We start from the raw sequence: 25,150 nt of genomic DNA on the forward strand, positions 1-25,150 counted from the left end.
GTTTTTCATATATGGGTATAGACAAGTTGAAAAAGAACTGGAGAGGGGGAAATGCACAGTCAGAATTACTTAAAAAAGAGACCAAATGGATTTTTGATCTAAAATCGCTTAAACCGAACGGCCTAAACTTAGATTTCGATATAGGGTGTTTCCTTAGAGAATAAATCCTATTTGTTCCTTTCCCTTTAGTTTTGCTTGTTTTGTAAATTATCTTAACTTTTTTATTTATATTGCGGACTTAAAATTATATTTGTTGAATATATCCGTTTAGATTACTGTATGGTTCTCTATTAGATTATACTTAAACAATATAAATTGATACTGGGACAATATAATTGACATAGAGAGTTGTTTTTTAAAAAACTTTTAAAAAACCTGTTTTTCCCTGCGGGATGTGCTTTGGACGGGATAATATAGGGGGTGCAAGTGAAAAATGAAAATAAATTTCCCCTTTCTGTATGTCTCTACGAATCCATTATAAATAAAAATGATTGTTAATCTTAAAAGAATCTAAAATTGATCATCAAATAAGCTGAAATTTGAAGGGCAAATTGTGCATCTTTAAATGTATTATGAATAAGAGCAGAAAGTAACAATAGAAAAAATGTATCATTTTGTATCTGTATCGCAGTTCTCTTTGTTTTGAATTAATGCCTAACCAATCATATGCAGGGGTGACGGTATAAAAGACCTGACCTCCCATCTATCAGGAGCTTGACAAAGGCCCAGACCGGGCTGAAACGCGTTGCTCCGCCCACTTTTCTAACACACAGGTGACTGGAACTAATTACCAGCGCCGAGACTGCACAGAGACCCAGAGCACAGTTTGGTCTATCTGGCGTGAGTGCTGATACGGATTATAAAAGACAAGAGGTTTCCTTCATTTCGGGGATCCATCCAGCAGTGATCTAATCCAGGACCGCTATAGAGAGACAGCTGGGACTTCATAGAGCATTTTCGGTGTAAGTAATAAGTGAACACCTTAAATTTTGGCTCTCTTCCTGTCTGTTCATTTGGATCTCATCTCGTTACAGCTCCGGTTAAAATATCACTAACTTCCAGCTGACGTGGATCTTCCTTGGTCTCCAATGGGATCTTTGTTCTCTATCTCGAATTAACCATTTGTGATAGTGATTGTCTCATTGTTGTTTTATTGTTATTTTATTTATGCAATTTTATTTTGAGGTTTTTAGGGATTTTATTGATACTACATTGTCAAACGCCTGATCAGAGTGTTTTTTAAATTTGGTTTTAAAAGTATTTCTGTGCACGATTAAGATTGTAATAAAATTTGTTTATTTTTTACTTGCACCATTACTCTGGTTCATCCTTAAGCACATCCCTTAATCAACTACCCAGTTTTCACATATTTGTAAGGAATTATCATTTCCATCGTACTAAGGTAATTTATTGTTTATAGTATACAATAATTAGAACCTTTGCATTACCAATTTTAGCTACACGTTAGCGCCAAGGGTTATTATAGTAATATCCTTATTACTATTGTATGATTGTATTTTTCTCTGTGGAGTTTGAGGATACTCCATTTACCCAGTGGTTTATTGGTAACTTTCCCAGCGCAGGTTGATCACACCCCTCAGTACAAGGATACCAACATTCAAAATGGTAACTATAAGGACTATCCTGCCTTTTGTTCAGCAAGGGCATTATATGTCCACAATAGATTTACAGGATGCATATCTGCATATTCCGATTCATCCAGATCACTATCAGTTTCTGAGATTCTCTTTCCTAGACAAGCATTACCAGTTTGTGGCTCTGCTGTTTGGCCTAGCAACAGCTCCAAGAATTTTTACAAAGGTTCTCGGTGCCCTTCTGTCTGTAATCAGAGAACAGGGTATTGTGGTATTTCCTTATTTGGACGATATCTTGGTACTTGCTCAGTCTTCACATTTAGCAGAATCTCATACGAATCGACTTGTGTTGTTTCTTCAAAATCATGGTTGGAGGATCAATTTACCGAAAAGTTCATTGATTCCTCAGACAAGGGTAACCTTTTTAGGTTTCCAGATAGATTCAGTGTCCATGACTCTGTCTCTGACAGACAAGAGACGTCTAAAATTGATCTCAGCTTGTCGAAACCTTCAATCACAATCATTCCCTTCGGTAGCCTTATGCATGGAAATTCTAGGTCTTATGACTGCTGCATCGGACGCGATCCCCTTTGCTCGTTTTCACATGCGACCTCTTCAGCTCTGTATGCTGAACCAGTGGTGCAGGGATTACACAAAGATATCTCAATTAATATCTTTAAAACCGATTGTACGACACTCTCTGACGTGGTGGACAGATCACCATCGTTTAGTTCAGGGGGCTTCTTTTGTTCTTCCGACCTGGACTGTAATTTCAACAGATGCAAGTCTGACAGGTTGGGGAGCTGTTTGGGGGTCTCTGACAGCACAAGGGGTTTGGGAATCTCAGGAGGTGAGATTACCAATCAATATTTTGTAACTCCGTGCAATTTTCAGAGCTCTTCAGTTATGGCCTCTTCTAAAGAGAGAATCGTTCATTTGTTTTCAGACAGACAATGTCACAACTGTGGCATACATCAATCATCAAGGAGGGACTCACAGTCCTCTGGCTATGAAAGAAGTATCTCGAATACTGGTATGGGCGGAATCCAGCTCCTGTCTAGTTTCTGCTGTTCATATCCCAGGTATAGACAATTGGGAAGCGGATTATCTCAGTCGCCAAACGTTACATCCGGGCGAATGGTCTCTTCACCCAGAGGTATTTCTTCAGATTGTTCAAATGTGGGGACTTCCAGAAATAGATCTGATGGCTTCTCATCTAAACAAGAAACTTCCCAGGTATCTGTCCAGATCCAGGGATCCTCAGGCGGAAGCAGTGGATGCATTGTCACTTCCTTGGAAGTATCCTGCCTATCTCTTTCCGCCTCTAGTTCTTCTTCCAAGAGTAATCTCCAAGATTCTGAAGGAATGCTCGTTTGTTCTGCTGGTGGCTCCAGCATGGCCTCACAGGTTTTGGTATGCGGATCTTGTCCGGATGGCCTCTTGCCAACCATGGACTCTTCCGTTAAGACCAGACCTTCTGTCGCAAGGTCCTTTTTTCCATCAGGATCTCAAATCCTTAAATTTAAAGGTATGGAGATTGAACGCTTGATTCTTAGTCAAAGAGGTTTCTCTGACTCTGTGATTAATACTATGTTACAGGCTCGTAAATCTGTATCTAGAAAGATATATTATAGAGTCTGGAAGACTTACATTTCTTGGTGTCTTTCTCATCATTTTTCCTGGCATTCTTTTAGAATTCCGAGAATTTTACAGTTTCTTCAGGATGGTTTGGATAAAGGTTTGTCTGCAAGTTCCTTGAAAGGACAAATCTCTGCTCTTTCTGTTCTTTTTCACAGAAAGATTGCTAATCTTCCTGATATTCATTGTTTTGTACAAGCTTTGGTTCATATAAAACCTCAAGTAGCAAAAAAGATTTGTTCCAGCCACCAATAGTTAAAAAACCTTTATTTCTTCATATAGGGTCTTTTGACAAACATACAACGTTTCAGACCTGCTATAGGTCCTTAGTCATGTATACTGAACATACACTGATTCATCATTTAAATACTTTCCACCTGGTCAATTGTTCACCTGTTGTCATGTGACTACTCATTATTGTATCACTGCCATCTTGTGGCCATCTCACATATATATTCCTATTGAAAAAAAGCATTCTGAATAGTCACATTGAAAAGGTTTAAGTATCAAACAATGTTAATAGATAAAATCATATGTACAAAATTAAAATAGAAGAAATCTTACGCACAATATGCAGATATGCCATTGCTGTTTACTTGTTATTTAAATGTTAATTTGGACTCTTTCATTTTAGAGTTGATTTCAAAAAATTGCTGCTAAAGATTATATGGATTACTGTCAATTTGAACACTGTAGGCCTATTTTGAAAATAATCTTTTACTTTTCTCTTTAGTCTTTTTATGTGTAAAGATAATTTTTGTAAAAAAAAATTTTTTCCCAAAAAAATCTCCCTTCAATTTTACTCAGCCCATTAAAAGGGGTTGTTAGAAAATTATTTTAGATTAAAGAAATGCAGGTATCATGATACTCAGCCCATTAGAAAGGGAAGATTTACATATTCATAGAGATGTTTTAGGAAAAACAAATATTTAGTAAAACAAACTCCAATCGAATTCTTTGTTCATACCCTTAGGTATTAAGCTTTCCAATTTGTATATCCAAAACATCTCTCTTGTTTTTAGTATATGTTCTCTATTACCCCCCCTCCTTGGTCTCTCAATCTGTTCAATTATTTGGAATCTGAGCTGGCTGATGTTATGACCCATAGAGAGGAAGTGAGAGGATACAGGAGCCTCTTTGTTCTTACATCTAATATTGGACTTATGTTCTGTTATCCTCTCCCTTACCTCTCTACAGGTCTCGCCCAAATAGATCAGACCACATGGACACTTGATCAAATAAATACAGTAACATGACCTGCAAGTAAGATATTTATTAATTTTGTATTTTCTACCATTTGTGGGGTGAGAGAAATATTCGCCTTTAATCATTGAACTGCAGTTACTGCAGTTCAAACAGGGATAACATCCATCTCTCCTAGGGCCTATAGTCTTCTGTATGTTCAATCTGTTACTGCCTATATCTGAATGTACAAGGCTATCTTTGATACTTCTATTTCTTCTGTATGCTGTCATAAAATTTTCTTTAAACTCATTCACTTGAGGGTTACAGTCCCTTAGGATGTGCCAATGCTTTCTTAAAATACCATTGATCTTCTGACTAAATTCATTGAACTGTGTTACAAACACTAGACGATCTGTTTCTTTACTTTTGTACCTTTTAGGTAATTCTTTATTGTTAACTACATCTAGTTGTTCCTTAATTAGTGATATTGGATACCCTCTATTGATAAATTTGTCAGCCATCTCCTCCAACCTTTGCTTGCATCTATTCTCCTCAGACACTATGCGTTTAACCCTTAAAAATTGGCTCTTTGGAATGGCCCTGAAGATACTATCTGGATGGTGACTTCCATATTTCAATATGTTGTTTTTATCTGTATCTTTTGTATGGATATCTGTTTTTAAGAAACCATCCTTAAAGTATACATAGGTGTCTAGGAACTCAATTCCAATTTCACTCATATTTAAAGTGAATTTTAATCCATTGACAGAATTGTTAAGATCTTCAACAAAGGACAATAGGCTACCAACGTCACCCCCCCCACACGCCAAACACGTCATCAATGTACCTCCACCAGGAGGCGCCATAGAGCTGGAACAAGCCATGAGGGTACACAAAGTATTCCTCAAAGCTATTCATGAAAATGTTGGCGTATGAGGGGGCAACGTTGGAGCCCATTGCTGTACCCTGTTTCTGCAGATAATATGTATCCATGAACAGAAAATAATTCTGATAAAGAATAATAGATAGAAGTTCTATTAGAAACCAGATGTCTGCCTCAGTATAACTCTTACTAGATCTAAGCATATGTTCCACAGATGAGATCCCTGTTGTATGTTTGATAGATGTGTAAAGGCTTGAGACATCTAATGAAAACAAAATACATTTATCACCTACATGTCCTAAGTCCTGTAATTTAGCCAAAAAATCATTAGTGTCCCTAATGTAAGATGTAGTGTTCTTAACTAAAGGCTGCAATACTTTATCCAAGAAGATGGAAATATTAGAAAATACTGAACCCATCCCTGCCACAATAGGGCGTCCTGGGGGATTTCTTAAGGATTTATGTACCTTTGGTAGTACATATATTACTGGCCTAATTGGATCTGTTACATATAAGGCCTCCTTAAACTTGTCTGTTATAATATCTCTTTGTGTAGCCAGAGTTAAGATGTTATTTATCCCTTTATTAATCTGTATGGTGGGATCTCTAGTCAGTATTTCATAAACTTGGGTATCTTTTAGTTGCCTATTGATCTCATCTATATAATCAGATTTGTTTAAAATCACAATGGCCCCGCCCTTATCGGCCTCTTTGATGATTATATTTTTATTCTCTCTCAGAGATCTAACGGCTGACATATCCTCTTTATTATTTTTCCTATTTCTTTGCACCAATTTTCTTTTTTTCTCTCTTTTAAATAAGTTGTCCACTTCCCTCTGTACAAGATTAACATATGTGGCTGCACTATGTGTGGATGCTGGTGAAAAAGTGCTTTTTTTAGATAGACCATATAAAACCTGTCATTAAGTCAATCTCTCCTCCTTGGAGTTTGAATTTGGTTCTGGGGGCTCTTCAAGCTCCTCCGTTTGAACCTATGCATTCTTTGGACATTAAAAGACTTTCTTGGAAAGTTTTGTTTCTTTTGGCCATCTCTTCTGCTAGAAGAGTTTCTGAATTATCTGCTCTTTCTTGTGAGTCTCCTTTTCTGATTTTTCATCAGGATAAGGCGGTGTTGCGAACTTCTTTTAAATTTTTACCTAAGGTTGTGAATTCTAACAACATTAGTAGAGAAATTGTGGTTCCTTCATTGTGTCCTAATCCTAAGAATTCTAAGGAGAGATCATTGCATTCTTTGGATGTAGTTAGAGCTTTGAAATATTATGTTGAAGCTACTAAGAATTTCCGAAAGACTTCTAGTCTATTTGTTATCTTTTCCGGTTCTAGGAAAGGTCCGAAGGCCTCTGCCATTTCTTTGGCATCTTGGTTAAAATCTTTAATTCATCATGCTTATGTCGAGTCGGGTAAAACTCCGCCTCAAAGGATTACAGCTCATTCTACTAGGTCAGTTTCTACTTCCTGGGCGTTTAGGAATGAAGCTTCGGTTGATCAGATTTGCAAAGCAGCCACTTGGTCTTCTTTGCATACTTTTACTAAATTCTACCATTTTGATGTGTTTTCTTCTTCTGAAGCAGTTTTTGGTAGAAAAGTACTTCAGGCAGCTGTTTCAGTTTGATTCTTCTGCTTATAATTTCAGTTTTTTTCATTCTAAGATTTAAACTTTATTTTGGGTGTGGATTATTTTCAGCGGAATTGGTTGTCTTTATTTTATCCCTCCCTCTCTAGTGACTTTTGCGTGGAAGATCCACATCTTGGGTAGTCATTATCCCATACGTCACTAGCTCATGGACTCTTGCTAATTACATGAAAGAAAACATAATTTATGTAAGAACTTACCTGATAAATTCATTTCTTTCATATTAGCAAGAGTCCATGAGGCCCACCCTTTTTGTGGTGGTTATGATTTTTTTGTATAAAGCACAATTATTCCAATTCCTTATTTTTTATGCTTTCGCACTTTTTTCTTATCACCCCACTTCTTGGCTATGCGTTAAACTGATTTGTGGGTGTGGTGAGGGGTGTATTTATAGGCATTTTGAGGTTTGGGAAACTTTGCCCCTCCTGGTAGGAATGTATATCCCATACGTCACTAGCTCATGGACTCTTGCTAATATGAAAGAAATGAATTTATCAGGTAAGTTCTTACATAAATTATGTTTTTGTGTGATAACCCTGATGGTTATATGGCAAAATTGTTAGAATTGGCAAATGCTAAGGGCTCTAATGAGATAAATAAATTGATATATAGTACATAGGCAATATTGTTTCTTTTGCAAGAATTTTGGGCTGACAAATATGTCCAGCAGAATGCTGAATTTACTATTGTATCAGCTGAGGTGGATATGTTGAGTAAAAAATTGTCTGAAAGCGAAAATAAGGTTCGCTGCCAGGAAAAGACAGAACGGGAGTTGCAGATTAAAATAAATTACTTAGAATACAGAGTTAGCGCTCTTAAAGACAGATTGACATCCTTTAATCATGAAAATGATGCTTTAACACATGTTAATAGCATTCTTGATAAACAAGTAATGTATGCTGAAAAGGAGTTGGAGCAACTCAGGGAAGGTCAATCTGAGCTCTGTGTTCAAACTGAGATTAAGTTTTCAACTCCCGCTCATGTTGATTTTTCCTCAAAAGGAAAAGAAAGATTTGGATCACAGAATTAAAACTTTAATACATTCTGACTGTGATGTGTCAGAATCGGGAGAGGCACAGGAATTTTCTGACGGTGCTGAAAGTATTGATTATAAAACAATGCCAAATAAAAGGAAACAAGCAAAACAATTGAACGTTAGACATAATGATGTGAAAATCATAAAGTTTCTTAAGGAATCTATTCAACCATTTGATGAATGTAGTAAAACATCAATTGTTGATCGTATAGATTTATTTGAACGTACTCTGGAGTTGTTGGAGGTGACAGATAACAGTTCTAAGATACGTTATTTACCTTGGACTTTTGTCATTAAGCATTTTGGATTTTTCAAATGTCTTGAGGAAGAGGGGGTTAAACAGTGGGATGATATAAAGGATGAACTGTATACAGCCTTTTCCCCTCTTAAATCTGTCCTTGCAAAGAAGAAAAGTTTGTACAGTATGCAATGTGCAGATGATCAGAGCCCTCGTGATTTTCTGGTTTGTCTCAAACGCTTTTATTGTGAGTGTGAAGCCGCGGCAGATTGTAATTGCCCAGAATTTAAACAATTGTATTTTTATGCATTACCTGCACACATACGCCAAAATCTGGTTAGAGATTTTAACCCAACAGTGTCATTAAATTGTCTTGTTAAAGAATGTACCAAAGTTTATGAAATTCACGTACTTGAGTTAAAGGGTATTTCTAAAACAAAGAGTTTTTCAGGCCAAGTAGCAGAAATTAGTGTTGCTTCTGAGCATCCATTATAGCCCAGTCAGAATTCTCAGACAGAAAAATGTTCAGGAGAGGGGGGCCGAGACAGAACACACGGGGTCCTGCAAATGCTAATACTGATTATTTTGAGAAATTCAAGGCTCTAAAGCTCTGATAAATATATGTCAGAAGATCCAACAATTGGGCATAACTGTTACTCATATGCCATTGGGCAATATTCACCAGATGCCATTTACCATTTTGGTAAATAATGTGATGCCCCACAGTATATGTTTGAAGAGGAGTACTATAGTGGGGTTTGCAATAAATTCTGAGTATTTTACCTCTGATCCCACTAATTCTGTTATAGGTCTTATCCCTGATGGATATTTAACAGAAGAGCAGATAGTGGAGCATCGTTTCCATTCCCAACCTGTTGGATTGTTCACAGTGCAATCTGTATACCCTTTCAAGGAAAAGGAAGGTATATGTAAGATTACGGAATCTGAGATTATCTTTGATCAAAAGCTCTCTTATGATGAATCAGAAGGGTATGCAATGGAAGAGAAGAAGAGGGTAAATATGATTACAAAGGACCTATCCATACAGCTCGAAGAGACATATGAGATAGGTAAACCTGAAATTTTTCCTGGATTTAATGAAATGGTGGAGGAACAGATTTGTTTGGCAGATGGGTGTTCTAATAAAAGGGAATGCCAACAATTAAGAGAAATCTTAAAGGAATTTCAGGAGATATTTGCCAAAGATTCTTATGACTGTGGTTCAACATATCTACATACTCTTAGAGTTCCAACTGATCCTAAAGCACCTCCAGTATATGTGAGACAGTATCGTCTGCCATTGGCCTCCTATGAATCTTTAGCAGATATTATTAAGAACTTGGAATCGAGAGGTATTATTAAACCAATACATAGTCCCTTTAATACTCCTATTTTTGGAGTGTTGAAACCAAATGGCAATGGAGGTTGTGTGCTGACTTGAGACAGCTTAATAAGCGTGTGCCTATTTCAGGATGGCCAGTCCCATACGTAGATCAATGTCTTGCACAGATACAAGGTTCTAACATTTTTACGACCTTAGACTGTGCGCAAGGTTACTGGACTGTCAAGGTGTGTGAGGAGGACCAACCTAAACTTCCATTTTCATTTGGTGGAGAACAGTTTACCTGGGTCAGGATGCCTTTTGGATATATTAATTTGGGACAGGAGTTTGGTATTTTTATGCATAAGGCTATGCCTGATGCTGCTGAGAGGGAGACATTATGCTATGTGGATGATATATTAATCAAAAGCTCTACTTTTGATGAACACTTGGAAGAAGTCAGGCATGTACTTAATCAATTGAAAAGGGCAGGTGTAAAACTCTCAATTCAAAAAGCTCAATGGTGTAAAACTAAGGTGAATTTCCTTGGTCATGAAATAACTGCTGATGGTTTGAATTCCCAGAAAAAGAAAGTTGAAGCTTTATTGAAAACAAAGAGTCCAACAAGTATTAAAGAACTAAGATCCTTCCTAGGTATAACAAATTACTCTAGGAAATGTATTGACAACTATGCTGAAATTACTAAACCTTTGATTAGGCTATTAACCCCTTAAGGACCAGCGACGTACCCTGTATGTCACTGGCCTTTTTTTGGGACTTGATTGTTTTATAGCGCGGTCTTGCCACCAGCATTGAGACTGCTCTATTCCACAAAGCCTGCTGGAGGGAGGGCATTAATAGCGTGTTCTTGCTAGACTTGTGCTATTATGTCCTGAAAAAACCCTTAACGACCAGTGACATACAGGGTACATTGTGGTCATTAAGGGGTTAAAGAAAGGGGAGCCTTGGAATTGGACAGTAGAACAAGACCAGGTAGTTCAAGAGTTAAAGCTAAGACTTACTCAAGCCTCTTGTTTAGCCTATCCAGTAAAGGGAGATCCATTTTACTTGGAGACAGGATATACAGATCTTACCTTGAGTGCGGTTCTTTATCAGCAGCATGATAAACAGAATAAGATAATTGCATATGCAAGTAAGGCCTTATCTCCAGTGGAGATCAAATTTAATGATTGTGAAAAAGCATTGCTTGCAACAGTTTGGGCCTTACAATATTTTCGGAGTTATATCCAAGGATAAAAAATTATTGTGGAAACTGCTCATCAGTCTTTACAGTATTTACAGAGTAATAACAGTCGCATTACATCCTGGACCTTGTCTTTGCAGGGTTGGCCTTTGGAGGTTCATTATGCACAGAATAAAAAAAATTATGTTGCACAAGGACTAGCTGAAATTCATGATTTCTCTGAACAGGATATAAAGGAGGAAATTTGTGAGGATGATTACATATTCTCACGACATAAGGTTTATGAGGAAATGTATTGTCAACCATTACCTAAGGTATATGTTGATGGCTGTGCTTTTCATACCACTGAAAATGGTGAAAAGAAACTTGTAGCTGGAGCAGGTATTGTGTGGGGTAGTGATTATCACATACAACCTGTTGGTTATTGTTTGGGCCCAAATGGCTGAATTAAGCGCTGTGTATAAGGCCATTCAGATGGCAGTAAATCAGGGATTTAAAGAATTTGTTATCATTACAGATTCAGATTATGTCTGTGTACAAGGAAGAAAAAGGGTAACTCCTCTTGATTAAAATCCCAATATTTATTGAACAGGATCAGACACAGAAAACACCACAACGTTTCGGGGTCAGTACCCCTTAGTCATGTGATAACAAGCACACACACCACACCTGTTTAAATAGGCTAGGCCAGGTAATTACTTCATTATATTAACTCTTTCAATACTCTTTAGTGAAATTGGCCTATTGATACTATTGCTATATTGACCTCTACTGGTCAAGGGTGGCATGACGTGCAAATTAAAAACAAAAAACAAAATATATGGAGGCCCCAAGAAAATATTTCTATATTTACATCATCCAATCAGGATGATGTTACATACAGACATAGAGAGAACTAGATCATTCCTTAAGCACATATTGCATTATATTTCACTCTGCAAACGCTGGAAAACAATGCACAACAAACATCAACCCTATCTAACTGTACTTATAAGGTAGCTCATCTCTAAATTGGAAAGAGTGGTAGCTCATCTCTAAATTGGAAAGAGTGTGTATATATATATATGGGGGGCAGAGAGTGATAACTCATTGACCCCAAACCAATTTAAGAATAAAAAGAATGATTAAAAGAATAATAATAAAAAGAGCAAGCAGGGCATCAATAGAAGACAGACCAATCAATTTCTCGGTTCATTCCCTTTGGTTCCAGGGTATCCAACTTGAAAATCCAATAGGATTCACGTTGTTTCAGCAACAGAGTCCTGTTACCACCTTGTCTAGGGATCTTCACATGATCGATAACCTGGAAGCGAAGTTGGCTCACATGATGCCCTGCTTGCAAAAAATGGAATGCTACTGGGGCAGTCAATACCTTGCACCTAATATTGCTTTTGTGTTCCGTGATGCGGTCCCCTACTCGTCTGGTAGACTCGCCCACATAGACCCGCCCACACGGACATTTACACACAAAGGAGTAATTTTTCCAAAACGGATTATCAAGCTTTGGGCAGCCTTAGGAAGAACAACAATATCATTTTGAAGCCGGCCGATAAGGGCGGGGCTACTGTTGTTCTTGATAAGTCTGAATATAAGCAGGAAATTTACCGTCAACTCAGTGATCAATCAGTATACAGCCCTATCTCATATAATCCAGTTTTTAAATTAAAACAAGAGATACAAGTGACTATTGATACTGCACTGAAGTTGAACATTATTGACAAGAAAACTAGTCAATTTTTGCAGGTAAAGGATCCTGTCACTCCAGTGATGTATGTCCTCCCTAAGATCCATAAGTCCATGACTGCTCCACCTGGTCACCCCATTGTGGCAGGTACAAATTCAATTTTTTCTAATATAGCCATCTATTTGGATAAAATTTTGAGACCAATGGTGGAGCAGTCATGCACTTTCATCAAGGATACTAATGATTTTTTGACTAAAATTCATAATTTGATATTGCTCACTGACAAGGTGATACTCTTCAGCCTCGATGTCACCAGCCTTTATACATCTATATCACATGCTGGTGGCATCGGGTCTGTAAGTAGTGCTTTACACTCAAGTGGTTTATACTCTATCCTTGAGATCTCTTTCATTCTGCAATTGCTGGAAATTATCTTGTACAACAATTACTTCCTATTTGAGGATCAGTTTTACATGCAACAACAGGGTACAGCCATGGGCTCCAACGTCGCCCCTAATTACGCCAACATTTTTATGAACCTCTTTGAGGAGAGATTTGTTTTTGAACACCCGGAATATCGTCTGTGTGGCGCCACCTGGTGGCGCTACATCGATGATATTTTTGGGGTTTGGCTGGGCGACGTTGGGGCCCTGGAATCCTTTGTAGCTGACTTAAATCACTCTACTAACAATATACATTTTAAGCTTGTGTGGAGTGAGTCCAGTATTGATTTTCCAGATGTCACTTTGATTAAGCATGGTATGGGTTTCAAAACTGACCTGTTCAGAAAGGCAACTGATAGAAATAGCCTTCTTCACTATGATAGTGCTCATCCACTACCCCTTGTGAAATCTCTCCCACGAAGCCAAATGCTTTGGGTCAAAAGGATTGTGGATGATCCTGATAGATCTATGACCAGATTGTCAGAGATGGGGGAAAAATTCATTCAAAGAGGCTATCCAGCAAAATTGGTACAAGATGCCATACAGACAGTGGCTGCTATTGATAGAGACACATTGTTTAAAACCAAACCCTCTCATGATAAGGAAAAGAGGTTGGTTTTTGTCTCTAGCTATTGCAGACAAAGTCAGCAAATCACTCGAATTATTCGCAAACATTGGACCATTATACAAAACTGTATACCTAATGTTGAGGAGTTCTGCCAGTACCCTATGCCAGCATATAAACATAATAGGAGTCTGAAAGACTCACTTATTAAGGCTGATGTGGGCCCTGGCAGATTGCCTCAACAGGGATACATTACAAAGAAGAACTTGGGCTGCTTTCCCTGCTTAGGTTGTGTAAACTGTGGTTCTATCATTAGAAGCCCACATTTTGTACATCCTCAAACTGGATATAAATTCAAATTTAAGGATTATTATACCTGTAATACCAACTTTGTAATCTACCTGATTAAATGTCTGTGTGGGCGGGCCTATGTGGGCGAGTCTACCAGAGTAGGGGACCGCATCACGGAACACAAAAGCAATATTAGGTGCAAGGTATTGACTGCCCCAGTAGCATACCATTTTTGCAAGCAGGGCATCATGTGAGCCAACTTCGCTTCCAGGTTATCGATCATGTGAAGATCCATAGACGAGGTGGTAACAGGACTCTGTTGCTGAAACAACGTGAATCCTATTGGATTTTCAAGTTGGATACCCTGGAACCAAAGGGAATGAACCGAGAAATTGATTGGTCTGTCTTCTATTGATGCCCTGCTTGCTCTTTTTATTATTATTCTTTTTATCATTCTTTTTATTCTTAAATTGGTTTGGGGTCAATGAGTTATCACTCTCTGTCCCCCATATATATACACACTCTTTCCAATTTAGAGATGAGTTACCAAGGGGGCATGTATAGCCGTCTGACTATTAGTTATAAGTACAGTTAGATAGGGTTGATGTTTGTTGTGCATTGTTTTCCAGCGTTTGCAGAGTGAAATATAATGCAATATGTGCTTAAGGAATGATCTAGTTCTCTCTATGTCTGTATGTAACATCATCCTGATTGGATGATGTAAATATAGAAATATTTTCTTGGGGCCTCCATATGTTTTGTTTTATGTTTTTAATTTGCACGTCATACCACCCTTGACCAGTAGAAGTCAATATAGCAATAGTATCAATAGGCCAATTTCACTAAAGAGTATTGAAAGAGTTACTATAATGAAGTAATTACCTGGGTACTGACCCCGAAACGTTGTGGTGTTTTCTGTGTCTGATCCTGTTCAATAAATATTGGGATTTTAATCAAGAGGAGTTGCCCTTTTTCTTCCTTGTACACTACTGTTGGTGAGTGTGGCAGCCACTCCAAAGGAGTACCCTCTACCCTGGGGTTGTAGCTGGTGCTGGATTATATCTATTCTTCAGATCATGTCTGTAACAGTTTTGTTGAATACCTTCCTGTGTGGAAGCGTAATCGGATGATGAGAGCCCGTAACAAGCCAGTTAAACATGGAAAGATGATACTTGCAATTGATGATATTGTTATCTCTAATGACTTGATTGTCTTTTGGAAGAAGACAAAGGGTCATTCAAAGATGCATGGTATTGACAAGGAAGGAAATTATTTAGCTGATACAATGGCTAAACAAGGTGCCCTAGAGGGGGAAATGTTTGACATTGAACACATTCTTGGTGCATGTCAAATCGCAGTAGTAACCCGTCAGCAAATAAAGAAGGATCAAGAACTATCTGTAGTGCAATGGAGTCAGGATGCACCTAACGAGGATTTGATAACCAGTCAGAAAGAGGATCCTGTTGTGGGTAAATTTTACCTTTTTAAGGAGAATCCTATAGTGTATCCAATCCAGGAGAAAGATTGCACTGAAAATGAGGACCTTAGGATCTTATTTAAGTATAAGTCTAAATTTAGTCTTAAAGATGGTTTGTTAGTTTGGACAACTAATAATGGATCTATACAGTGGGTTGTTCCTACTTCTTTTAGAGGTCTTATGCTGCAGCATGCCCATGATGCACCAACATCAGGTCATCGTGGGGAGAGAATTACTTATGAAGTATTGCGTGATTATGCATATTGGCCAGATATGCTGAAAGATGTTCAGACTTATTGTCAGGGGTGTTTGGTTTGTCCACAGTTTCAACCAAAGTCTCCAACCCACAGGGCACCTTTACAAAAAAGAGGTATGTCTCTCCCATGGTCTGATCTACAAATTGACTTTGTAGGACCACTTGCAAAGACATCACGGGGCAATCAATACATGTTAACCGTTACATGTATGTTTACCAAATGGGTGGAGTGTCTTCCATCCCCTAATTGTAGGTCTGAAACAGCTGCTGCTTTATTAATCAATCATGTTTTCTCTAGGTTTGGACTTCCTCAGAGGATTGAGTCTGATAGAGGTACTCATTTCACAAGTGAAGTGATGAGAAGAATGTGGTCTATTCTGGGTGTGAAAAGGAAATTACATATTTCCTACTGTGCTGCCTCGAGTGTTGGAGTTGAACGGTATAATCAGTCAGTTGTAAATATCCTGAAAAAGTTTGTGAAGGAATCAGGGAAAGATTGGGATATTAAGTTGACTTTGGTGTTGATGGCTATTCGATCCACTCCTAGTACTGCGACAAAAATGTCTCCTTTTGAACTAATGCCAAGTAGAAGGATGGTACTTCCACAGCATCTGTTGTATCGTACTCAGGATCAGAGTTTGATCAATGCAACAACAAACTATGAATATGTTGAGAATTTAAGAAAGCATTTGCAACAAGCATTTGCTTTTGCTCAGAAAAATCTTGAGAAAGCCGCAATATGTGCTAAAACATATTATGACATGAAAACCACAAAGAAAGAATATGAGGTAAATGATAAAGTTTATCTTTACAATTTTCTTAGAAATCAAGTTAGAGAGAAGAAGTTTCTTTCATCATGGAAAGGGCCGTATGTCATTATTGACAAACTTTCACCTGCGGCATACGAGATTTTGATTCCCACAAGTGGGAAGTCAATAGAAATTGGGTGCACATTAACCAATTGCATGCTTGTCACCCTAGGTCAAAGTTAAAACTAGAGGGGGAGAATAATCCATATATAGAAGAATAATCACTATGATTATTAAAATGGTTTCTTTAGGATAAAGGTGTATATTTTGTACTGAATATGTTTTTTTCCCCTATTACAGAAAAATATCACCTTCCAGTTGGGTTTGGATTGATGAGATCCAGGATGTTGGCAGTCATCTGGACCATCCTGTTCCTGTGCCAGGGTGTCTCGGTTGAGATTCATGTACAACCTGTGATAGAACCTGGTCCATCTTCTGGGATCATGCTTGAGGAATCACCCGGTTTCCTGATTACCAACCAGAAAGTTTTCTCCCAAAAGATATTCATCAGTCTGGATCCTGAGGTTACTATTGCAAAATATTTTGATGTTTCCAAGGTTGAATCACCAGAAATTAAATGTTGGTATCAAGAACATGTTAAAAGGATCCAGTCTACTACTAAGGAAATGTTGGGGCAGTTGCAGAAGTCTTTTCCTGGTGGATCTTACAATGTGCAATCACGTACCAAACGTTCACCTGGAGTTATTGCTGGACTAGTTGCGACATCCGTCATCGGTTTTTCAGCTGTTACTGCCGCAGCTGTGTCTAATTCAATTTCCATCAGTAATTTGAATCATGAAATGTCAATTTTTCGTGAACAGATGGCAACCATGATGGAGGTTTTAAAGAAACAAAAGGAGAGTTTGTCAGATATGATGGAGATCGTTAATGATACTGTTGTGACCACTAATTTGCATTCAGGTCTTTCCATCCGAGCGATAAAGGTCCAATATAAACATGAACTAATTCAGAATGAACTGTTAAGTTTTTTGGACCCAGTGGTGTATTTTACAGGAAATTGGTTACGAGAGATTCAAAGTTGAATTGAGAGTCTTGTTGAGGGACGTATTCCATTATATTTTGTCAACAAGGACATTATAAAAACAATGCTCTTAAGAGCTTATGGAAAGGATGTTGATGAAATGCAAATAAATATTGCTTTTGATGCTGGTTCTGCTTTGCCACTCTACATTGATCCCCAAAACATGGAACTTTGTTTTCTAATAAAGGTGCCACATATGTCATTTAATGATATTTATCAATTGAAAGTTGTACATAATGTGGGTACTTGGAAAAATAATATACATGTACAAATCCAAACCCCAAGTGTGGTGGCATATCAATCCCGTACATCTAGTCCGTATTTGGTTCCCAAACTTGAAACTTGTGTTAAGTTTAAGGATCATAATTATGTATGCCCTGGTAAACCTTTCTTAAATGATGCTTCAAAGGCACTATGTGGTGTCAGGTTTATGTCACAGGTTCAGGAACAATGTGAAGTGACTATGACTAAGACTGATGACTTGGCTCAAACTAGAGCTGTGTTGGTAAAAGATAAGTGGTTAGTGAGTACAAATCTGAAGAATATGACTGTTACTTACATAATGCATGGTGGGGTTTATACAATACCAATACCCTATAATATGATACACATTTAATGTTTATACAATACCAATACCCTATAATGTGATACACATATAATGTTTAGGTACCTAAACATCACCTTGTTACCATTGGTGATATTACTCTTTTTTTATATTGAATCTTCAGTATTAGATGGTGAAGTAGAAGTGGTAGATGCCTTCCAAGGTCGTGAGATTCCTATAGATGCTGAGTTAATGTATCTCCTTAATAATAAACCTAATCATACTGTAAAGAGGAACATCCGCAAGGAAGACTTAACTATTTCTGATTTCATGTATCCTACATTTAGTGGCTGGATGTCTCCTTTTAACATTTGGAACCAGAAGATAGGTTCAATTATATCCATTTTTGATATATTTATTGTAATTTGGAATTGTGGATTAACGATTCTATGGTATAAGAATTTCAAGAGGGGAATATACCCTCCTCCTCTTAGTCTTCGGATGGTTGACCATAATAATCGCCCATATGACAGTGATCTAGACTAATCTCATCCATCCTAGGCGGGGTAAGATAGTGTTGTTGTTTTTTGTTTTAAGCTTAACCAGGGCTCAGCTATTATTACATTGAATTTTGTTTTCCTCAGTCTTGCTGACTGAGAAGTTTCATATCAATATGTTTTCCATTATTCAAGGTAGTTTACTTGCTTAGGCCCCAGCTAGTCGATCTAGACTAATTATATGGTTTATATAGCACAAATTCCTCTGGAGTATACATAAAACTTATTATATAAGTTTATTTACACATGGTATGTGTGGGTTTTTGTTTCTGATTAATGTATTTTTTTGTTATTTACTCTTATTGATATTGTTAGGAGACTGTTTTCTTTTCTCGGGCTCTGGAAGTAGTAGCTAACGGATTATTGGAGAAGATCTAAGATGCCAAGCTTGATAAACTGCAGGACCAAAATCACCTCTCCACTTCTAAATACTGTAATATCTAAGACCCTATAGTTATATTTAAGGTGTCTCTTTTACTCTGGATCTTTTGTAATAAAAACTCGAGAAATATTGAAGAATCTAATTTATTAATAATATGTTCAATAAGTGATATATATTTGTATGATGATATTTTGTTGGTTAACCCTTACTTGAAGGGTTGTTTTTTCTTTTTCTCTTCACATTTGTAATAAAAATACTAATAAAAACATTTAAACATAAAAACATAACCTAGTAATTTATCTATGTAGAAAAATAAATTACCATTGAACAAGTTTAGAAATAAATGTTTTTAGAAGCTGATTTATTTCATTTGAATCTAAGACATTGTGTTTATTTATACAATGTATCCAATCATCTAATTCCAGTGTCAAGCAACCTTAATTATAATAATTACACTAATTCTTCAATTTTGTAGTTATGCAAATCTTAGCAGTTCTTATACAGCAAATTAAATGCACTGGAATAACATGCCTTTGCTGATACAAAACATTTATCTTTGTAAGTGTCTTTTTTATGTAATGGGTTACTTGTTTTATATTCTAGTATTAGACCTTCTCCTTTTTGTGTTTGGATTCTATCTGTATTAACACTTTTCCCGCTATTGCCAGTTATTGTGCTTAGTCTGATCTTGGCCTCTGCAGGTATATCTGGATCTATCTGACGTAGGTTAGTAACTGTGTCTGTCCAAAAATTTAGAACAATCATGAATGTTTTGCTTAAACCATCAAGTTCTCTCACATAGGCAAAAACATTGGTATCATTCCATAGATAGCACAGCCATCCTCTGTGAATAGGCAGCTCTTTTTTCCGCAGTATATTTAACTCTCGATATAAATTGAGTGTCGAATGAGGTTCAGTTTTTTGTGCCTGTAAAAAGAATAAAAATTTATGAAAATTGCTCCTCCAGTGTATTCAGTGTTTCACAACTTAATATAAGAGGTGAATAAAACAGAGAAATTAACATGCATTTCCTATTGGATTTTGTTTTTTCTATTGGTGTGTATAGCAGAAATAAAGTAAGTGCAAGTAACTACTGAGCTGTTTATTCATGAGAGGGTTCTTCTCTTTCTGTATGTGTATATATATATATATATATATTTATTTTTTTTCAATTTATTTATTTTATTGTGTGTGTGTTTATACAGCTGGTGAGCAAGGGCTGGGTGGAGCCCGAAACGCATACAGCTATGCACTAAGTGTTCACTTTTGTTTGCTATGATTTTTAAACTTTACCAGATCCTATCTTTTTAAGTTTTCCAATAAACTTAAAGTTTTTACTTTACTGGCCGTTAATTGGATTTCCTTGTTCTGAGTGCGGAGTTTTGTTTTCTCCTATTATATATATATATATATATATATATATATATATATATATATATATATATATATATATATATATATTTCTTTTTGTCAATACCATAGTTTTCTGATAGAAATCTTAATTTAAGTTAATCAAAATTCACACATGAAAACATGAAACGTTCGCTTGGGTGAATTATTATTTAATTTTTTTGGCCTTGTTTTCTGGGTCATTCCAATCCATTAGAACAGGGGTAGGCAATTACCGGCACTCTAGATGTTATGGACTACATCTCCCATGACACTTTGCCTGCATTATAGCTGAAAGAGCATTATGGGAGATGTAGTCCATAACATCTGGAGGGCTGATAATTGCCCATCCCTGCATTAGAAGAATTGGCGTTTGAATGAGAAAATCAGCTTGGATTAGGAATGCAAGCTGTAAGAATCAAGGGTGTCCCAAGATTTCAAAGGATTTTTTGCAAAAAGCAAAAATAAAACCATGCTGGCTAATTTGTTTGTTTTTCTTATGTAATCTTTAATATCAGTTGAACAGATGTGAAACTAACATCATATTATTTTAAGTTATTTAATTAATATGTTTAAACAACCAATCATTTAATATATATCATGGCTGATAGTATTTCATTTGTTTACAAGTGTTATTTTAGCTTTGTAACTTTTCATTAAAAAAATGATCTTTTTTATCAGCATAAGAACTGATCATGAAAAAAACTCTTTTCTACTGGGAAAAAAAACTTTGAAAAGGTAAAAATGGGTTTGCAACAAATCCAAGGTGTTGAACTTGAAAACGTGAAAATAATAAAATCCAGTGAAATGCTGCCAGAAAAAAAGTGTTCCCTTATTGCTATACTGTTGTTAAAGGGACATGAAACCCATTATTATCTTTCATGATTCAGATAGAGTATGCAATTTTAAACAACTTTCTAAATAACTTCTATTATCATTTGTTCTTCATTTCTTAGTATCTTTTGTTGAAAAGCAGGGATATAAGATCAAGAGTGTGCACGTGTGTGGAGCACTATATGGCAGCAAGAATATTATCCATTTGAAAGAGAGTAAGATGTTAGCACTCTGTACTGCCATGTAGTTCTACCTAAGTATATCTTCAACAAAGAATACCATGGGAACAAAGCAAATTTGATAACTGGAATCTTCTCTAAAATTGTATGCTCTGTCTGAATCACAAAAGAACACTTTGGGGTTTCATATCCCTTTAAGTTTACCCTGTGAAGGTATTGTAAGTGCTATGGTGTCATTGCCTTTAAAATATCATGTTAAATAGGTTACAATTGTTTTTCCAGTGAATTTGAATGGGTTCAATTTGAAAACCCCAAGAAAAGTTGTGCAATTCACTGTGCATAGCAGTTCTTATTGATTGAAACAGAAGCTTATGATTATAGGACTTTAATGTCACATTATATAATAATACTCTGTACCAAATTTTACAATTACTACCCTGCTAGTGCTTTGGCGACATTGCCAATGTTTTTAAAACAATAATTCATTTAGAATAGATAAATTATTAAGTATATTATTATTGAGACAGTTATTTTGTCTAAAACAAAAACAAAAAATGAGTGGTAACAACTATAGTGTATATGCAGTCACATTTATGGGGTAAATTTATCAAGCAGCGGATGCTGCAATCTACCCCTGAAGTTTCAGGTCCGCCTGAAACTTAAGTTAAGACCGCTGCTCCTTAACTCATCTGCCACCTCTGAGGTGGGGGACAGCAATCATCCTGATCAGATACAATCGGGATGATTAAAACCCTCTGCTAGAGGCCGATTAGCCGCGAATGTGCAGGGGCAGCATTGCACAAGCATGTCTTCAAAAATACTTGTGCAATGTTAAATACCAACAGCGTATGCTGACGGCATTTAGCGATGTCGGGCGGACATTTGATAAATCTACCCCATGGAATGTATTATTCTAATTACTACAGCCAGTATTTAATTCTAGTGCTGGTGTCAACATCACTAACTGGTGTTGATTTCATTTTATATATAAAATATGGTTTGGAGCATAACATTTTTCAGATGTAAATATTAGAATCTGTATTTAATAAAATATTAGAACTTCCTGCTCAACATGGCCTTTGTAATATTATAACATGACTTAGAATCCTATAAGATCTGCCACATTAAGAGAAATGCTTTATTTTCAGTGCAAGAAAGTGAAACACACATTTATAAAGGAGTTGGTAAGGCAGCTCTGAACATATGTTTACTAGTATAAAAAATAACATTCAAACCTAAGAAAAACCATGGTAGACCTGCAATAGAAAATTAGAATAGAATGAAATACTTATGCACATACTTCAACATTTACTTCCTGATAATTCTGGTTGACTGGAAGCCATGTTTTGTTGGCCTCACTAAAGCCAGCATTTGTCGTAGAATCCCACTGCATTGGTGTCTTTTCTGGGTATTCAGTCTACATGTTCATAAAGAAAAAAAAAATAATTAGCTTTTATCCTCAGTTTAACAGAGTACTACTGATCAGTAATCATTACCAATATTTGTAACATAGTAGATGAGGTTTAAAAAAAAAGTCCATCGTTTTCAACCTATCCAAATCTTAATTTATCTACAATAACAGCTCCAGTTGATCTTAAATTAATCAATTAAAAAAGGTGACCCATTTAACACCAGCGATATTAAATGTATCTAATGTATTGGCATTTACTACCTCCTTGGGTAATGAATTACGGAATTTAATTGCTCTTACAGTGAAAGATTGTTTAACAAAAAGGGTTTTGATGGCACCACTAATTAAATATCACCATTCAGAATTGCATTTGGTCTCTTATTCCTAATTTATCTTAATGGTAGTAAGGTGCTTTGTATCCAAAAGTAGTATTTGACCAATTTCAGCTCTAGCAACTGAACAAAAAAGTGATACTGTCTAAGCACTCAAATGAAATCCCTAAAGAAAAATGGATATCATATGTGCGTGTGCGTCATGTGTGAATTAAAACATAAATCTTTATTATAAAAAATTAAAACAATGGTGAAAGTTAAAACTAAAATGCTGGTTATCGCTTTTTTGTTCAGTTGCTAGAGCTGAAATTGGTAGAAAAAAACAAAGTGAAAGAAAGTTTACATTGCTGGAGATTAAATTTTCTTTTCTCCAGCCTTAAATTGTGCCTTGTCACAAACAATTTTCTTATAATAAACATAGCTTCCGCCATCTCTGTATATGGGCCTTAAATATATTTATATAAAGTAATTATGTCACCTCTCAAATGCCTTTTTTCTAGAGAAAACAGACCCAGTATGGCTAACCCCTACTCATAGCTTAAATTCTCCATTCCCCTTATTAGTTTTGTGGCCCTTATCTGAACTTTGTCTGCAATGTCTTTTTTATAGTTTGGTCCCCAGAACTGCACTCCATACTCAAGGTGAGGTGTTACCAGGGATTTATATAGTGACAGAATTATAATTTCCTCTCTTGCATCATTTTTTTTAAAATCATACTAGCATCTTATTAGCCTTAGAAACCACTGACTTGCATCATGCACTCATATTTGTCTTTGATAAATACTCCCAAATACCTTTACGTCTCTGTTTTGTTAAGTCTAGTCCCATTTAAATAATAAGCTGCCTACGTATCTTTACTTCTAAAATATAGAAATTTACATTTTTCAGTATTAAATCTAATTTTTCATTTACCTGCCCATTCTTTTAATTTTTGCAGATCCCTTTGTAAAGCAATTTCATCTTCACTGACCTAATAACCTTACACAACTTTGTATCTTCTTTGAAAATAGAGCTGTTGCTATTTAATGCTTGCTCCAAGTCATTAATTAAAATATTAAAAAGAACAGGGCCCAATACTGATCCATAGGGGCTCCACTGATTATCTTTGTCCAGAGTATGATCCGTTTACAACTACCCGTTTCTCCCTGTCTTTTATCCAGTTATTTATCCATGAGCTAACATTTTTAGCTATTCCCAGTCCCTTAATTTTGTACATTAATCCCTCATGTGGCACTGTATCAAATGCATTTGCACATTTCAAGTATATGACATCAACAAATTCCCCTTTATCTATAGTATTATGTACTTCCTCATAGAATTTAATTAGACTAGTTTGACATGATCTATTTCTCATAAAACCATGCTGATTTAAACTCATAATTTTGTTTACATGAATATACTGATCAATATAATCCCTTATAATCCCTTCATGTATATTCCCCACCATCGATTTTAATGTACCTATATTTTCCTTCTTAGATTTTTTTGCCATTTATGTACTTATAAAACCTTTCATTTAAATATATATATATATATATATATATATATATATATAAAATTTAGGGCCATTTTTAATTCAGGGTGTGTGTAGGGTTTAAACTTCAGGTTAGTATATTTTCCAGTAGGGATCAATAATTCAGTAAGGGTACAGAAAATTAACTTAATTAGTATGGCCAAATAAACAACAGCTTGTTTTCCAAATTGAATTAATTTATAATTGTATGCCCACACAGAAAAGCTCACTCTCTCCTCTACCATCTGCCCTTTTGTCTGATTAACCTAGATTTTTATTTTATTTTAGTTTGGAATTCATCCATTCAGCTTTTTTTCATGGAAACATTTGAATTTGTAATTATGACAGTTAAATTAAAAAGGTTAGCTCTTCTGTCATCTGTAAAATATTTGAATAATTTTGTTCCCTTTTTTGGAGAGATTAGTTGGTTAGATAGCTATTTTTATGGTAGAGCCACGTTTATTTCTATGGTTGTCATATTATCAAAAACAAGATCTAGTTGTTCATATCAGGAGTAAAGCAAGTAAAAGGCAAAGTCACAGAGGAAATGTGAATTGCCACAATGCAGCAGAAATATGCAAAATTCAGCTAAATGTGAAATAATGACTACAATTTTTAAAAACGCAAACACAATAAGTGAATCATAAATATAAAATGTGGAGAACTCAATTAATTTACAAACACTTTG

The 25,150-nt window shown here is 36.0% G+C and overlaps 2 protein-coding genes across 2 annotated transcripts in view; one reads left to right on the top strand and one right to left on the bottom strand.

Annotated features, from left to right (window-relative positions):
- The window catches only part of PREPL (prolyl endopeptidase like), a 246,159-nt gene extending 229,169 nt beyond the window's left edge, over positions 1-16,990 (top strand). Inside the window, exon 12 of the mRNA XM_053712270.1 lies at positions 16,580-16,990. Coding sequence (XP_053568245.1) covers positions 16,580-16,612 — 33 coding nt within the window. The 3' untranslated portion in view covers positions 16,613-16,990. The remainder of the gene's footprint in view (positions 1-16,579) is intronic.
- Positions 16,991-18,931: 1,941 nt separating this feature from the next.
- Positions 18,932-25,150, bottom strand: part of SLC3A1 (solute carrier family 3 member 1) — a 62,954-nt gene continuing 56,735 nt past the window's right edge. The window contains exons 9-10 of the mRNA XM_053709352.1: positions 22,507-22,623; positions 18,932-19,731 (exon numbers count right to left, since the gene is read on the bottom strand). Of these exons, the coding sequence (XP_053565327.1) occupies positions 19,291-19,731; positions 22,507-22,623 (558 nt within the window). The 3' untranslated portion in view covers positions 18,932-19,290. The remainder of the gene's footprint in view (positions 19,732-22,506; positions 22,624-25,150) is intronic.

Source organism: Bombina bombina, chromosome 4 (assembly GCF_027579735.1).
Source record: "Bombina bombina isolate aBomBom1 chromosome 4, aBomBom1.pri, whole genome shotgun sequence".
Classification (NCBI taxonomy): domain Eukaryota; kingdom Metazoa; phylum Chordata; class Amphibia; order Anura; family Bombinatoridae; genus Bombina; species Bombina bombina.